The following is a 19,151-nucleotide window of genomic DNA, read 5'->3' on the forward strand; positions in this document are numbered from 1 at the left end:
TATATATATATACATATATATGTGTGTATATATATATGTATGTGTATATGTGTGTGTGTATATATATTTTTTTTTTTTTTTTGAGAAAGCTACGAATCCCTTATCCATTTTGCCATTTTATCAATGGCAGTAACCTAAAAAGAACGAGGCATCAGTTACATATTTAAAGGAGAGATTTGGTGGGGATGCTGATGCTTTTCCTAACTTTACAAGCGATGTGTGTATTGACATGTGAGCAATATCATTGTGCTGGTCATGAGCAATATAAATATATATATGTGCAATGATGTAGCTAGTGTGTTTGTGTGCCACCTAGGGGCTGTCCCTTCAGTTTGTTGATCCACTCCCTACCCCCAAGCAATACTGCCTACACTAGCCTTAAATACTGCAACTCATTTTGATCTGCTGCTCTGACGACTTTACCAACGTTTGTAATTATGGTGCTAATGAGAAATGATAAGTAATAATGAAAATATCAATAAAATTTGAAATCAATAATGTTTTCTTCTTGTCCACTTTAGGCAATCATTGAATGAAATAAAGAAACAAAGCCAAAATCTAATGGACCGTATCCAATCGATGCAGAATGATAACACTGAGATGGAACTACGTAATTCTGAGTTAGAAGGACAACTGAGACAAAACCATCAGGTATATAACTATCTCTCTATATACATATGTATATATATATGTGTGTGTGTGTATGGCTGAGTTCCTTTCGAGTGCTGGGCCTCACGGTGGCAATGACCGAGACCTTTGGCATTATGTCGTGCTTGAGGAGAAGACCCATCAAGCCGAGCAAAATCCCAGGCATGGCAGATACTGGTGTCATGCAAATGGCACCCGTGCCAGTAGCACATAAAAGCACTCATTACACTCTCGGAGTGGTTGGCGTTAGGAAGGGCATTCAGCCATAGAAACCATGCCAAATCAGACTGGAATCTGTTGCAGCCTTCCAGTGTACCAGCCCAATCAAACTGTCGAACCCATGCCAGTAGGGACAACAGATGTTAAATGATGATGATGATGGTGATAATGTACACATATATATATATATAAGTTATGAGAGGTTACTCAGGTAATGCTGAGTAAGTGCTATGGACAGACCATAGTTAAGCTCCAGGTTCGGTAATTATGCGAATAAGGAGTCCAACGGAGGTTATATATCAGCGTGTGTATACATAAATTTTTTTTTTTTCAGAATGAGGTAAAAAACCAAAGATGTGAAGATTTTAGACTATTCAATACTTTTTGTATTGTCCTTCTCAGTTGATTCATAATCTACCATTTTAATAAAGTTGCTCATTGTTTAAATTTCCAGATGCTGATTAAACGGCAAGAACAGGAACAAGAACTGAACCAACGCTTGCAGAAAATCCAGTCTGAGAAGATATCTTTGCAAGAACAACTTGGCAATTATCAGCAGGAATTCTCTCATATTGAAACAGAGAAGAAAGAATGGGAAAGATCTCAGATCCGTCTGGAGAAAGACAAAAATGCCTTGAGAAAGACACTTGATAAGGTTAGTAGTGCCATCTAGGTTTGGATTAGGTTCCGATCATTGGACTGTGGCCATGCTGGGGCACCACTTGGTTTAGTCAAACAAGTCGGCCCTAGTACTTATGGGTTTTTTTTTCTTTAAGTGTGGTATTTATTCTATTGGCTTCTTATTGCTGAACCACTAAGTTATGAGGGATGTAAACAAACCAACATGGGATGCCAAGCAGTGGTGTGGGGTACAGGCACAAATACAAGTGCACATACACCTACACATACATACAACAGGCTTCCACACAGTTTCCATGTAACCAATTCTCTCACAAGGCATTGGTTGGCTGGCTGCCCTAGGGCTATAACAGAAGACACTTGCCCAAAGTGCCACATGGTAGGACTGAACCCAGGTGCAGGTTAAGATGTATGTATATTTTTTCTTTTATTTGTTTCAGTCATTTGACTGCGGCCATGCTGGAGCACCACCTTTAGTCAAACAAATTGACCTCAGGACTTATTCTTTGTAAGCCTCGTACTTACTCTATTGGTGTCTTTTACCAAACTGCTAAGTTACAGTGACATAAACACACCAACATCGGTTGTCAAGCAATGGTGGGGGGACAAACACACACACACACATATACAACAAGCTTCTTTCAGTTTCCATCTACCAAATCCACTCACAAGACCTTGGTCAGCCTGAGGCTATGGCAGGAGACACTTGCCCAAAGTGCCATGCAGTGGGATTGAACCTGGAACAATGTGGTTGGAAAGCAAGCTACTTACCACACAGCCACACCTGCACCTCATCATCATCATCATCATTGTTTAACGTCCGCTTTCCATGCTAGCATGGGTTGGACGATTTGACTGAGGACTGGTGAAACCAGATGGCAACACCAGGCACCTATATATAATTATTTTGTACCTTAGCATGTATGCATAAGAATATAGTATAAGAATTCATTTCATTTCATTCAGGTGGAAAGAGAAAAGCTAAAGACAGAGGAGGTGGCTAGCAAGAGTTTCCTTGAACGCAACCATCTTGACCGCAGTCTTATCAAATTGGAAGAGGATAACAATGATCTGAAACAGCAGATACATCAACTGCAGGCGCAGCTGGCAGAAACAGAACAAAATCACGCACAACGGTGGGTTAAAGATTATTTCAATCAATCAATCTCATTAGTCACATCTTCCTTTCTTTGTGTGTGTGTGTGTAAGTAGACTGGCATCGGTTATAATGACAAGGGTTGCAGTTGATCCACTTAATGGAACAATCTGTTTGTGAATTTAATGCGCAACTGGCTGAGCGCTCCACAGACATGCGGACCCTTAATGTAGTTCTCTTGGGAGATTCAGCATGACACAGAATGTGATAAGGCTGGTCCTTTTGAATTACTGGTACAACTCCAGCTGAGTTGACTGGACCAATGTGAAATAAAGTGTCTTGGTCAACGACACAACACTCTGTCGGGTATTGAACTTATGACCATACGATCATGAGCCAAATGCCCCTAACCATTTAGCCACATGCCTTCACAGATTAGACATTGGCAATGGCATGGCTAGAGTGTGTGCCACCAAAGTGAGTCCTTAAGTGTGCCACACTACTCCTGGAGTATAAACCTATATAGGCTTATACAGTAGGCCCTAAAGTGCCACTCCCATAAAAGCACTACTGGGTATTTGAAAGGGTCTTGGTGAAGGGAGCATTTTGTGATACACACACACAACACCCTCATATGTGCTTATAATAGAGTGAGGCGTTTTAGCATATCTGTGTTGCTGCCAACTCTTTGGCCTCATTGATTCAATGCTGACTTATTTGACACGAGATGTTTTCATTATTTCCCCTCGTTCCCTCCCCTTCTCCATCTCCCCCTTCTCTGTTTATGTCAGCTGTGTTCAAGTAATGAATTGTAATGTCACCCTCTCCCTCCTTCTCTCTCTGTATGTGTGTGGACATATTTCTATTTTTGTGTCCGAGGAGAGGAAAAGTATTTATGTCATGGTGCTCAATCAATAAATCGTAATCTCTCTCTCACTCTCTCTCTCTTTCTCTCTCATTCTATCTATCTCTATGTCTATATCACTGCTCATGCATGCATGTTTGCTTCCAGTGCCAAAAGGTCCAGTCACCAAAACAGACAAGATGTCCCGTCAGCTGTTGCAAATATTCTATATCCAAACAGCTCCAAATCATTTCATTTCACTTATAATACACACACACACACACACACACCTACTGATGGTATTTTTGAGTTCAAATTCCACCAAGGCCAACTTTGCCTTTCATCCTTTTGGGGTTGATAAAATAAGTACCAGTAAAACACTGGGGTCGATATAATCGACTAGTTTCCTCCCCAAAATTTTCAAGCCTTGTGCCTATACATTATTTACATTATTTACATTTGATGGATATTTGTCCTCATCTTGTTTGTTGTCAACACAACGTTTCAGCTGATATACCCTCCAGCCTTCATCAGGTGCCTTGGGCGAGGGTATATCAGCCGAAACGTTGTGTTAACAACAAACAAGATGAGGACAAATATCCGTCAAATGTGCATAATTCCTCATCTCTCAAATATAGGACTTGTGCCTATTAGTAGAAAGGATTATTATTATTATTGTTAAGGTGGTGAACTGGCAGAATCATTAGTACTCTGGATAAAATGCTTAGCGGTATTTCACCCGTCACTACATTCTGAGTTCAAATCCCGCTGAGGTTGACTTTGCCTTTTATCCTTTCGGAGTTGATAAATTAAGTACCAGTCATGCACTGGGGTCAATGTGATTCACTAGTCCCCTCCCACCAAATTTTAGACCTTGTGCCTTTAGCAGAAAGGATTATTATTATTATTATTATTATTATCATCATTATTATTATTATTAAGAAGGCACTGAGGTGACAGAGTCCTCAGCAGGCCAGGCAAACTGCTTAGCAGCATTTCATCCGTCTTTACATTCTGAGTTCAAATTCTGCCAAGGTCAGCTTAGACTTTCATCCTTTCAGGGTCAATGGAAAAAGTACCAGTTACATACTGGGGTCAATGTAATTGACTTAGCCCCTCCCCTGAAATTGCTGGCCTTGTGCCAGAATTTGAAACCAATGTTAGGAATAAATTCTCATTTCTTTTTCTTTTTTTCTTTCTTCTTCTTCCTCTTTCAACAGTTTAATTGATATGACCACTCGACACCGGGCTGAAACAGAAATGGAAACAGAAAGATTACAAACAGCCAAGTTACAGGCTGAACGTACCTTAGAGGTCAGAGAACATTCTCATAGACAACGTGTGAAGGGCTTAGAAGAACAGGTAAGTAACTGACAGACAATCACTTCTGCAGAAATGTACTCAATCCTGATTTTAATTCTACCTCCCACTCTTGTTCTCCTCTCACTCCAACTCCCCGTCTCGTTCTTCTCTCACTCCAATTCCCCCTCTTTTTCTCTTCATTTTGTCTTTCATTCTGTCCCCTAAACCCTTCTCACTTACTTTCACTTTCTCTTACACCTCTCCTTCTCCTGTGTGTGTCTTTCTCTGTTTCTTTTCTCTGACTCTTGTCTATGTTTCTATCTGTTTCTCTGCCCCTTCCTTTCTGTCTCTCTTTCTCATCTTCTCTGACTTCAAAGTTATATAAACATTTGTTAATCAAAGATACTTAAGATGATGTATATAGAAATATCTATTTGTATGTATGTGTATTATATATCTTCATCAACATCAACATCATCATCATCATCATATATGTATGTTAGAAAACTGACTCTCCATTGGTTACGATGGCAAGGATTCCAGTTGATCCGATTAACATGCAAGTGGCTGAGTACTCCACAAACACGTGTACTTTTAACATAGTTCTCAGGGAGACTCCGCATGACACCGAATATGACAAGGCTGACTTTTTTTCTTTTTTCTTTTTTTATTTTGCCAACTCGGTGAACTGGAGCAATATGTAATAAAGTATCTTGCTTAAGGCCACAATGCACCTCCAGGAATCAAACTCACGACTTACAGTCCTGGGCTGGCCATGGCTGTGTGGTTAGGAAGCTTGCTTCCCAGCCACATGGTTTCGGGTTCAGTCTCACCGCGTGGCACTTTGGGCGAGTGTCTTCTGTTATAGCCCCGAGTCGACCGAAGCTTTGTGATTGAATTTGGTAGGCGGAAGTTACTGCCACGTGTGTATATGTGTGTGTAGGTGCTTGTGCCTCTCCAAGAGAGAGAGAGAATACACACACAAACACACACACATTCTACAGTGTATATAGAAATGTATGTATAAATTATTTTCTCAACTATCAACCCCATGTTTAGACTGTATATGTCTACACCTAGGCATGGCTGTGTGGTAAGAAGCTTGCTTCCCAACCACATGGTTCCTGGTTCAATCCTACTGCGTGGCATCTTGGGCAAGTGTCTTCTACTATAGTCTTGGGCCAACCAAAGCTTTGTGAGTGGATTTGGTACACGAAGGCTGAAAAAAGCCCATTGTGTGTTTGTCCCCCCACTACTGTTTGACAACCGATGTTGGTGTATTTACATCCCTTTGACTTAGCAGTTCGGCAAGAGAGACCAATAGAATAAGTACTAGGCTTACAAAGAATAAGTCTTGGGGTCGATTTGTTCAACTAAAGCCTTTTCAGGTGGTGCTGCAGCATGGTCACAGTCAAAAGACTGAAACAAGTAAAAGAATAAAAGAATAAAAGAATACCTACTTCTGAAACCTACCAAATCTGTGTGTTTGAAGATAAGGCACTTAATGACAACTGGTGACCAAATTGATTGAAACAATTTGTAAATCATCATCATCATCATCATCAATATGTATTTTCCATGCTGGCATGGATTGGACAGTTTGACAGGGTCCAATGAGCTATAGAGCTGCATCAGGCACCCAAAGTTAGCTCTGACTAGGTTTCTACTGCTGGATACCCTTCTACAGAGGCCAAGTAACTTGAAAGATGAATTAGAGAAAAGGATAAGGAAAAATGCCCCTTGACTGAATGGAGACGGTCTGGGAATTGAACCCATGATTTAGTAATTGTCATTGCAACACCCTAACCACTAAGCCATGTGCTTTCACAATTATCATCTGTAAACAATATTATTATCTCAGAAAATTAGGCATTTAATTGATTTATATAACGTTTAATTTTGTCTCTTTCCAGGTATCAACTCTTAAGGACCAGCTGAAACAAGAGATTCAGAAACGACAGAGCTACATCTCTCGCAGTGTTCGTACTGGAGATGAGATCAAGGATATCCGCTTCCTCTTAGATAACTCTTTATCCAATGTCACCCGTGACAGCAGTCTAAACCCAATTTTGCTAGAACATGAAACTAAAAAACTTGATCTAATGCACAAGGGCGTCTCACCTCCTGTCAAACTATCTCCAGTGCGTAGTCACTCCCCGTTACGCACTGGTGGCGCCGGCCACTTGCATAGAAATGTCACCAACTCATCCTTTCGTCATAAAGTAAAAAAGTAGACTTTCTTCTGCTTTTCCTTTTTCCCCTTTCTAACATCAAGTGATCCGTGGCCTTATTAGGAAACATGTCGGTTTTCTATAAATTTGTATTTTTTTTGTTTTTTCAAATCATTTAAAAAACTATTTCTCATCTCTGTCTCTCTCTCTCTCTCTCTCTCTCTCTGTCTTTCTCACTCTCACACACACTCTCTCTCTCTCTCTCTCTCTTTTTCTTTCTCTCACACACAAATGCACATATACTTTGTTAGGTAACTCTCTTTCATTCCCAATTTTATTTGTAAGAATATTGTGCATGGTTGCAATGTATGTTTGTGTATATGTGATTAAATATTTCATGATGTCAATAATGATAACAATAATATCAATAATGAAATATGGAAACAAAAAAATATCATTGTTACAAATGAATTATGTTATTCATTGCATGACAAAAAAAAAAAAACAAACGAACAAAACATATCACTTGTTAGGTTTAGCTTTTAAAACGAATGTTTCATAACCACAAAATGTCCTGACCACTAACAAATACAAACGAAAGAAAGAATTTATTATTTAGAGGTGAATTTTCTAGTTTTTATTTCGGCCTTTCGTATCTTCGTGTTACGTCTACAGCTATTGTAAGAGAGATGTCTTGTGACGGAGAGCATATAAAACAGGTGCAGGTGTGGCTGTGTGAGAAGAAGTTTGCTTACCAACCACATGGTTCCAGGTTCAGTGTCTTCTACTATAGCCTCGAGCTGACCAAAGTCTTGTAAATGGATTTGGTAGATGGAAACTGAAAGAAGCCCGTCGTGCGTGTGTGTGTGTGTGTGTGTATAGAGTATTAATAAACTGTTGTCAGAACTCAATAGTCAAATGCTTAAGAATAAAAGTGTTAGGTGAATACAGAGCATAATATTAATTAATGAATGGCAAGGGAACGAGTTGTGTAATCACCTTCATTAGCTTGCAGTTGTTTCTGCTATAAGAAGCAGCATGCTCGTAGGCTGAGTGCTTGTGCAACATCATAAGCTAATAAAGTTGATTGTATTACAACTGTTCCCCTGTCATTCAATAATTACATAGACAGATAGGTAGATTGGGGTGTGTGTTTGTGTGTGGGTATATATATATATATATGTATATATATACATACACATATACATGTGTGTGTGTGTGTATTGTTATTGATAAGTCTGGTGAATGGAACTTTGGACTGGAGAATTTGATGGCATCAAATTATCATCAGGTGTTTTGACCCTGAACCATGTGTGTGTGTGTGTATGCACATATATACATACGCATAAACAGATATATATATATATATATATATATATATATAAGGAAGCTACCATCTCCTCCACCTTTTTAGACATCTTTCCCATGAAGAAAAAAAGCACTCCTGCCACTGTCACACGTGTGACAGCACCATCTGACAAAATAGCAGATTGAGAAAAATATAATATAGTGTGTGTTCTTAATGTGAAGGATTTCAAAAGATATGAGAGTATCAAAAATCGTCACAGTACAATCAATGGAGGCATGGCTGTGTGGTTAACAAGTTCACTTTGTAACCTTGTGGTTTTGGGTTCAGTCCTGTATGACACTTTGAGTAAATGTTTTCTTCTATAGACTTTGGCAGACCAATATCTTGTGAGTGGATGATTCTATACAAAGAAAACTATACAAAGCCCATTGTATATATATGTAGCTATATATATATATGAGTGTGTGTATACATATAAGAGTGTAAGTATATATGGGTTTGTTTGGATTTGGGCTTCTCCAAAAATCCCTGTGCTACGAGCAGTGACGTTGTTATTTGCCTGGTAACAAATAGTCCGCTTCCTCTGCGCTTTTGGAAGACGTGGAATAAGAGACTCTCTTATTTGCAAAGCAGGTAAGTGTCAATGACAGAAAGAGCATCCAGCTCTAAAGCAAAACCCCAGTAATATATTTGGCTCAGCCATGCCAGCATGGAAAAGGAAAACGGATGTTAAAGCAAATATGCATGCAGACAGATAAATATATATATATATATGTATATATGTATGTATATATATATATACATATATATACACATACAAAGCACCAACCAATCATGACCAATGCCAGTACCCACTGACTGGCTCCTGTGGTGGTGGCACGTAAAAAGCACCAAACGTGATTGTTGCCAGGCCCACCTTACTGGCTCCTGTGCCGGTGGCACATAAAAAGCACCCACTAAGCTCTTGGAGTGGTTGGCATTAGGAAGGGCATCCGGCTGCAGAAACTCCACCAGATCAGATTCGGGCCTGGTTCAGCTGCTGGCTCTCCAGACCTCAGCATGGAAAACGGATGTTGATCGATGATGATAGTGCATTGTGTTCTTGAGCAAAACACTTCATCTCACATTGCTCTGTGATCACCTGGACAACTGACGCGTGGCTGAGCTAATGTGCAACACAGACTTTTGATCACTATAATCAAATCATTTGAGGAGGTCATCCAGCAAAAGCTGAACGCTCCTACATCACCCTCAATGAAAAAGTCTATTGTATTTATATGCATATATATATATGATATATATGTAGAGAGTTCTTGAAGAGATGGACTGATAGCGTATATTGAGAATAACAAGAAAGTCAGAATGTTGGGTGATTATGTATATTTTCAGTTACATATTTAGCACTTTCTTTCAATATCAGATTTACCAATAACGGAAGAAAGTGCTAAAAATGTAAATACAAATATAATCATCCAACATTCTGACTACCTTATTATTCTCAATATGTGTATATATATATATATATATATATATACAAACCACATGTTGTTGTAGGACAACCATGCTAACCATTAAAGTTTAGAGGAGTGTGTGCACACACATGCATACATGTGTATGCGTGGAGCAGGATGGCTAAGTAGTTAAGAAATTCGCTTCTCAAGTGTATGGCTTCAAGTTCAGTCTCACCATGCAACATCTTGAGCAAGTATCTTCTTTTATAACTCCTGGACAAACAATGTCTTTTGAGTGGATTTGGTAGGTGGAAACTAAAAGAAACCTGTCATATACTTGTATGTGTGAGAGAGAGAGAGAGACTGTGACTGTTTGTAAAAGCTGTTGTAGTGGCCGATGCCAGTGGCACGTAAGAAGCATCCTTCTAATGTTGAGACTCATGGAGGCTGTGCTTGAGAAGACCCGTCAAGCCAAGTGAAATCATTAGTTGTGGCCAATGTCGGTGTCACGTAACCAGCACATAAAAAGCACCCAGTACACTCTGTAAAGGGGTTGGTGATAGAAAGGACATCCAGCTGTAGAAACCATGCTAGAACATACAATTGGAATCTGGTGCAGCTCCCCAGCTTACCAGTTTCAGTCAAACTGTCCAACCCATGCCAGCATGGAAAGCAGACGCTAAATGATGATGATGATATTGATCAGACATCACCACATGCAGCTCTGTTACTAATAGCAACGTCATCATTGTCGTCATTTCCTGTCAACAATTTTTCATCTGCTATCTCTGTACTTTCGAATTTCACTGGAATTTTAAAAAGAGGAATCCCTTTCCTGGAGAACGGGAAAGGGTCAACTTCGTGAAGTACATCTAGCCGTAAAGATTCTGCCTCAAATCTACTCTTGTCTAAGATATGCTAGCAGCATGGACAGATGGATGTGAAGGGGATCAGTAAGGTGTATATATATTCACATAGACACACACACACACACACACACACACACACACACACACATATACATATATATATTCACTTAGACACACACACACACGCATATATATCTATATATACATAGATAAATAGATATGTATATGTGAGTGTGTCTATGTACACACACACACACACATTTATATATACATACACATATATTCATGCATGTATATATGTGTGAATGTGTCTGTGTATTAAGCTTTTACGCACAGAGACACATATTATTTGTATATATTTACACACACACACATATATGTATATGTGTGTGTGCCAATGTATTACACACATAAATTATTCATATATTTACATATATATTTGTGCATGTACATGCACACACACATATTTGCATGTGTGTGCGTAAAAACACACATTTATATATACATATATATTCGTGCATGTATATATGTGTGTCTATGTGTTATGCTTTTACACACAGAAACACATATTGTTTATATATATTTACCCACATACGTGCACACACACACGCATATATATCTATATGCACGTGTGTGTGTGGATGCGTAATATCTCTGGTAATGTAAGTAAAAAAGGTAAGTGGATCCTTTTTTCAGTTTCGTCAATGAGTCTTTCATTGAATTATGATTTATATAAGTGGCTGAATACTCCACAGACTTTAACATAATCCTCCGACAGAGATTTAGCTTGACAGTGTATGTGTGTGTGTGTGCGACAAGGCTAGCACTTAGCATTACAGGTACAGTCAATTCAGTAAGCTTCCACACAGTTTCCATCCAGTAGGCTTCAGTTGATCAGAAGCTGACCAAAGACATTTGCCTAAGGTGCCACTCCATAGGCTTGAACCATAGACCTCATGAACGTCTTTGACACCATTCTGGTGTGTCTGCATTTATTTACATAGCGCTATCTCTGTACACACACTCATATACACATGCACGTGCTCACAAGCATGTGCATCGGTGTGATGTTTTATATTCTTTTATTTATAAGGCATGAGCTGAGCAGTATTTCATCTGCCCTCACGTTCTAAGTTCAAACTCCATCGAGGTTGACTTTGCCTTTCATCTTTTCGGGGTCAGTACCAGTCGAGCACTGGGGTCGATGTAATCGACCTAATCCCCTCCCCCTAGCTGCCCTTGTGGCAAAAATCTGAAATCATTATTCGTTTCTATGCTAGGCACAAGGCACAAAATTTTGGGGGATGGGGCCAGTCGATTAGATCGGCCCCACTACACAACTGGTACTTAATTTATCGACCCCAAAAATATGAAAGGCAAAGTCAACCTCAACGAATTTGAAATCATTATTATTATTATTAAAGGTGGTAAGCTGGCAGAATCATTAGCACACTGGCAAAATGCTTAGTGATATTTCATCTGCTGCTACGTTCAAATTCTGCTGAGTTCAAATTCTGCCAAGGTTGACTTTGCCTTTCATCCTTTCGGGATTGATTAAATAAATACCAGTTACGCACTGGGATCAATGTAATCCACTTAACCTCGCCTCAAAATCGCTGCCCTTGTCCCAAAGTGGGAAACCATTATTTGTAGGAGTGCAAATCATTGAATTCCCATAAAAGTGATGAGCTGGCTGAATCATTACTGCAGCATTTGTTCTGGTTCTTTACATCCTGAGTTCAAATCACACTGTGGTCAGCTTTGAGGAAATGAGCTCCACTGGCTTGGCAGACTAGAAAAGTATCAGCAACTTAGCTCTTAACCTTTTACCCGTCCTGTGGATCATCGGATGTGGCGATACACAGGACATGTTTCATATTGCCCTGGCATCCATCATGTACAACAATTTGACAATATTTTATAAATTGCCAGGGTGATTCTGGGACTTGTGAAAGGAGGCTTTATATTTCTCAGAATGTATGAAACAAAGATAAACCAAAAGTCTGAAGAGAAGAATCAACATTTAGGACAAATTTATGAAAATGCTTTGAACAGGCAAAGTGTTAAGATGGAGGAGAGAGATTTGGTTGCTATTTCTAGCACAAACTCTCCTCCTTGTCTCATACATAGACGCTGTTTTTTTAACCACATGCCTGTCTTCTGTATTACCACATGTGGTGATACACAGAACATATTTCCCTGCACCATACACGATACACGTTCCCAATATTTTGTGAATTGCCAGAGTAACTTTGGACTTACGAAAGGAAAGCTTTATATTAACCAAAACATAGGAAACAAGGACTAAAATCTGAAGGAAATCTTGGACATTGAGGACAAAGGGTTTTGGGTTCAGTTCCACAGTGTGGCGCACCTTGGTCAAGTGGTTTCTGCTATAGCCCTAGGAGAACCAGTACCTTGTGAGTGAATTTGGTTGATGGAAACTGTGTGGAAGCCCATCATATGTATGTGTGTGTCTGTTGTAACTTGACAACAGGTGTTGGTTTATTTACATCCATGTAACTTAACAGTTCAGCAAAAGAAACCAATAAAATAAGTACTGAGGTCAATTTGTTTGGCCTTCAAGGTGGTGCTCCAGCATGGCTGCAGTTCAATTACTTAAGCACATAGGAAGACAAAAGATAATCAATTGATCCTCTTCCTTGATCTGTTTCAGCCATAAGTATTCCAAAAATTCCATTACTGCTCATAGGCTGAGTACTCCACAGACATTTTGTGACTTAATGATGTAATCTTAAGGCAGAATCAGCATAACATTGCATACAGCAGTACTGGTCCTTTACATTACTGGAAATGTCCATCTGATTGATTAAGGCTTCTCCACAGTTTCCACTGACCTAATTTCACTGATGAGGTTTGGATCAAATTGAAGCTATGGTAGAACAATAGCCCGAGATGCCATACTTTGAAATTGAACTCTGAAATTTATGGCCGTCCTCGTTATCATTTTAACATCCACTTTTCCTGCTTGCATGGATCAGATTGAATTTGTTGAAGTGGATTTTCTGCAGCCGGATGCCCTTCCTGTCACCAACCCTCACCTGTTTCTGAGCCAAGGTAATATTTCTCACCCTACCCCCGACAGCCAGATATGTTTCTTCACAGAAGACTGGGAATGAACCACATTGCTTTTATGACAATTAATGCTCCTTTACAACCATCTCATGATGACAAGACAACAGTACACACAAGCACACACACATATATACATGTATGCGTGTATATATATATATATATATATATATATATATATATATATATATATATATATACACAACAGGCTTCTTTCAGTTTTCTGTCTATCAAATCCACTTACTCTCAAGGCTTTGGTCAGTCCATGCTAAAAGCAGAAAACACTTCCCCAAGATGCTGTGCTGTGGGACTGAACCCCAAACCACATGGTAGGAAAGCAAGCTTTTTAACCACACAGTCACACCTGCACTCTCATAAACGTATTACATACACACACACACACACACACACACATGAGTTATGATCCTGACTTAGATTCTGATTTGAACCTGCTTCTCTTGTATTCACTATCAACATGTGGTATTATTTAGAACAGTTGATTGGCAGAATGGTTGGAATGTCACACAAAATACCTTAAAAGTGTTTAATGGCCCTTAAGGTTTAGAGTTCAAGTCATACCAATGTCATCTTTTTTGGGGTTGATGAAATAAATGCCAATTAAGTATGGAGTTAATTTAATTTGCTTTACTCCTTCCCTAATATTTCTGTCCTTGTGTCTATAAGACAATTTATTATTAATAAAGTACCTGTCAAGTATGGGGTGGGGGGTTGATATAATCAATTAACTCTTTCCTCCTAAAACTGTTGGCCTTGGGTCAAAATCTGAAACCATTATTATTGTTGTTGTTATTGCAGCGGTGAGCTGGCAGAATTGTTACCATGCTGGACAAAATGCTTAGCGACATTTCTTCTGACTCTTACATCATGAGTTCAAATGCCACTGGGGTCAACTTTGCCTTTCATTCTTTCAGGGTTGATAAAATAAAATACCAGCTGAGCACTGGGGGAGGGGATCAATGTAATCCACTATGCCCCTACCCCAAAATTTCAGGCCTTATGGCAACAGCAGAAAAGATTATTATTATTATTATTATTATTATTATTATTATTAATCCTGTCAATTCTTTGTCCCTGCAACCCATTTATTTATATGAAATGTTTTATAAAGGGATTACAGGATGTATTGGAGCTGTGCCGTGGGTATATAAAAAACAGGGGAAGGCAGCAAAAGAAAAAAACAATAGACAATTCTCTTTGTCTTCCTTCAGGTCTTTTGTAAGTTCAATCAAAAGTTTATTGGTCCTTCAGCAAAGAGGCGATGGGGGAGGGCTCCTCCTTTTTGCATCTGGTTTGGGATCATTCCCTTTTTCTTTTTGCCTTCCATAACACTTTGTCACTGCTCTCTCTTTTCCATTTATTCATTATCATCACAAAACTATTGAGAGATACTACTGGGAGGAAGCCCTTCCTTTGGTCTTCTTGCTCGGTGATTGTTTTTGGCTACACTTAGAGCTATGGCCTCTACTACTATGGAAAGTGAAGAGTCTTCATATTTGATGTTATTGCTGCTTCTGCTCTTGTCTGCAGCTTTCTCTTTTACTCTGCTTTTCCTGCACCTCTGACCAGAAAGCCCTTGCATGGTTCATATAGCAACAGGGCTTTCTCCCTTCGCAGTGGGGTACAGCTCCGGAATATAGTCTTTGGGTTGGAGGTAGGTGGTCATCAGAACTTGCATATCAATACAGATTCCCCTCCAATCACAACATATTTTGTGTCACTTCTGCATTCTTTACTTGCTCAGTCTGTGCCACAAAGTTTGGACAAGCTAAGTGCCAACATCACTACTGATTTTGTGGCACCAATTTGTGGCCAGGTGTGTGTGATGCACCAACTCCACCAGTTGCTTCACCTTATCTTTAGTCTGAAATACCAAGATTACATTTCCATATGCCGTACACTGGTTGAAAGAACACACATTATGCCATATATCTTCTGGGGGTTTCTTCTCACTTTTCCTTTGAGAGAGTATAAAAACCCATTCCATTTTTAGAAAACCAAAAGTATGTTGCTCCACTCCCCTCCTTGTTCACTGCTTAGTATATATTCTGTGGGCAAGGTAGTACTGGCCTTTGTAACATACATCTTCCAGTTCTTTTCTTTTCCAGGAGCCAATTATTAAGTTCCTCCCTCTGATTATTTCTGCATTTGTTAATGTTTAGTTTGTTTTTGTTTTATTTTTTCACCTCTCTGGCCATAATTAATACTTAATTTGCTGCTTGCACTTTTTCCTGCTCCTCCAGAAGCAGCCACATTAAACCACATGTGTTTTAATAAAAGACAGGCCTTTTCTCTAACCCTACCCCAACCACTGTTAATGAGGGGAGATGTTCAAATGTTCTGACGTCCCTCGTTTAGAAAATTAAAGGAAGATAAAGCAACTTTCCCGTCATTAATTAAATGATGGAGAGACATGCCTACATGTTGTCAATGCACATTAACATACAATGATGAGGAGGATGTCTGTTTCTAATTTAGTTACAAAGCCAGCAGTTTGGATGGTAGAGAGGGACAAGATGATTACCTCAATCCCTAGCACTTGGCTGGTCCTTTATTTTATCCACTCCAGAGGGGTTGAAAGGCAGAATTCAAACTGCAAATGTAAAGAACTGGAACAAATACTACAAGATATTTTTGTCTAATGTAATAATAATAATAATAATAATAGAAGTCAAAGGCAATATCAGTAAGTTGCTGTCTTATAATTAGATGAGAACACGCACCCACACACACACAGAGTATGTTTTATGTGTATAATTAGATGCGTGGCTGCTACTCCACAGATTATCACCATCCATTCTGATTCCAGTAAAGTGATGTAGTTATCACTATACTTAATAGTATTACTGGTTATGATATATACATACATGTGTGTGTGTGTATATGTATATCCTGGCCACAACAAGTTAGGACTTACTCTCTGAAAGCCTGTAAATGGTGATGTTCAGCAAGGTGCTTGGAAGATAATATGCAGATATGCAAAGGAAGCACTTATATACTGAACCAGGGCATGTAGACAATAGGGAATCATATTGAGACCTCAAGTTCACACGTCTGTATGTATTATTATGCATGATAAAGGCATCCCCCCTATGGAAACATTGTATTGCTGAAAATAGTGCTGTAATGTAGAATTTCATAATGCAACACCTATTTTCCCCATTAACTTCCACATATATATATATATATATATATACACTCTCTGAGTGGTTGGCGTTAGGAAGGGCATCCAGCTGTAGAAACTCTGCCAAATTAGATTGGAGCCTGGTGTAGCCATCTGGTTTCACCAGTCCTCAGTCAAATCGTCCAACCTATGCTAGCATGGAAAGTGGACGTTAAACGATGATGATGATGTTGGTGATGGCTTGTCAGAGAGTGACCATTGGTTTCACACCTATAAAATTCTTTGCAGCACACTACTACTAAGGACTTTATTGGTGCAAAACCAACGGTCACTTTCTGACCACCTATAACCAACAACTTTTTAAGTACACACACACACATTCACATATATACTTAGTACAGTGCCTTAACATTTTAATAACCTGTAACACGTTTCCATTTTCCACCTGAGATGCAGGTTTGCCTTGGTTGTATATGTGTAAAGAATTTTGCTTCCAACAGGACATCTTTATTAATAAGTTGACAATCAGACATTCACAGATCAAAGTTAATTACTTCATTAGTGTTCATTTTTAACCCTTTAGCATTCACATTTCTCCAGCAACAAATTTTATGCCTATTTATTCACATTGTCTTTAATTAACTATGCATTATCTCATAACTTTGAGGTTCCAACGACATGATTGTTTAATTTTAGAATGACATTGTAGGGAAGGTGTGACAGGCCAGATCTGGCCACTTTGAAAATAAAACAGAATATTTGGGCCAGGTATGGCCAGTTTTAATGTCAAATGGTTAAAATTTTAGTAGACATATCATTAATATATCTTTTAATTAGTTAATTAATTAACCAAAATATCACTGTAATAGACTACTATATCCATTATTGTAGTGCCTTACAATAAAATTATGCATAAGATGTTGTTGTATTTGTCTAACTTCTCGTCTAGATTTATTCACTTTGATAAATATATCTGCATCTACTCATATCAAAGCCAACCTGCCGCCTTTATACGGCAAAAAACTGTTTCCCTCTGACAGAGCCTGGCATTCCTTCAAAGTAATTGTCATTGCGATATCCCATTACGATATCCCATGATGGCATAAAAGACACACATATAGATGTGGGTTTGTGTATGTATATGCATACACACACACATATATATATATATATGTGCAAAGAATATTTGTATATGTGCATAAGTATATATATATATGTATATGTATATATATATATATATATATATATATATATATGCATATATATTGTGTTTTATATATATATATGTATATACATATGTATGTATATACAAAGTATGGGGTGATCTAAATGATTAGGTAAGTGCTGTAACAGATTACTGGAGTGCCAAGGTTTATAGCTGGGATGGTAGTTATGGAGCCATTGCAGATTTCCAATGTAGCGGATATAAAATTGCTAAACAGGACATCAAACATTAAGGCAAGGCAAACATCTCAAGTCAAATGCAATATTATTATGAAAAGAAATTCTTCCTGTAATAATATTGTATATGACTCGAGATGTTTGCCTTACCTCAATGTTTGATGTCCTGTTTAACAATTTTATATATATATATATATATATATATGAAGATATATATATATATAGATATATATGAAGCAATCAGAAGCCAATGTATATTAAGTGCTAACTCAAGGTTAGTGAACCAATAAAATATATGTATGTTTCTATATGTATTTATGAATGTGTGTGTATATATATGTATATATATATACGTGTGTGTGTGTGTCTCAAAAGTATCACTCCTGGTCCCATATCCAAAGCTGGACCTCCTCCCTGAAACTAATTTCGTTCCTGACATTAAATATGAGCTGCTGAAATTAGGGTGTGACTAATGCACCCGACAAGTCTTTTATGCCATCAAATGCAGAAAATTATTGTTGCATATTTCACTTTCCCTCTTTATATTCATACCCAGAAGGGCTGATACTTTTAAGAGACTACATTTCTTCCGTCTGACCCTTAAACACATGCCCTATCTTATGTTGACAACCATAAATAGAAAACAGTTTATCCACGGTTTTTAAAAAAAAAATTTTTCTGTATTGAAATATTTATAACATTTTTTATTTTGTTTTCTATCAACGCACAAAAGCTGTGGAGGGATGCCAGTTACCAGTGTTAATGCCTTTTGGTATTAGGGTCTATCCCTTTCTAAATTCAAATCCCACCACCGTTTTTGATTTCACTTTGTCATTCATCTCAGACCTGTAAGATAAAATACCAGGCATATACTGAGGTTTATTTAACAGAAATGCACATCTCCTCTTCCTCCTCTCTTATAAATTTGTCTTTATTAACCATTCTTATACACCAATATTTTATTCTT

General features: G+C 38.4%; 1 protein-coding gene across 1 annotated transcript in view; it reads left to right on the plus strand.

Annotated features, from left to right (window-relative positions):
• Positions 1–17,701, plus strand: part of LOC106867632 (rootletin) — a 301,162-nt gene extending 283,461 nt beyond the window's left edge. The window contains exons 31-35 of the mRNA XM_052976898.1: positions 522–651; positions 1,322–1,522; positions 2,473–2,642; positions 4,667–4,808; positions 6,662–17,701. Coding sequence (XP_052832858.1) covers positions 522–651; positions 1,322–1,522; positions 2,473–2,642; positions 4,667–4,808; positions 6,662–6,982 — 964 coding nt within the window. The 3' untranslated portion in view covers positions 6,983–17,701. The remainder of the gene's footprint in view (positions 1–521; positions 652–1,321; positions 1,523–2,472; positions 2,643–4,666; positions 4,809–6,661) is intronic.
• Positions 17,702–19,151: the final 1,450 nt, after the last annotated feature.

Source organism: Octopus bimaculoides, chromosome 26 (genome assembly GCF_001194135.2).
Source record: "Octopus bimaculoides isolate UCB-OBI-ISO-001 chromosome 26, ASM119413v2, whole genome shotgun sequence".
Classification (NCBI taxonomy): domain Eukaryota; kingdom Metazoa; phylum Mollusca; class Cephalopoda; order Octopoda; family Octopodidae; genus Octopus; species Octopus bimaculoides.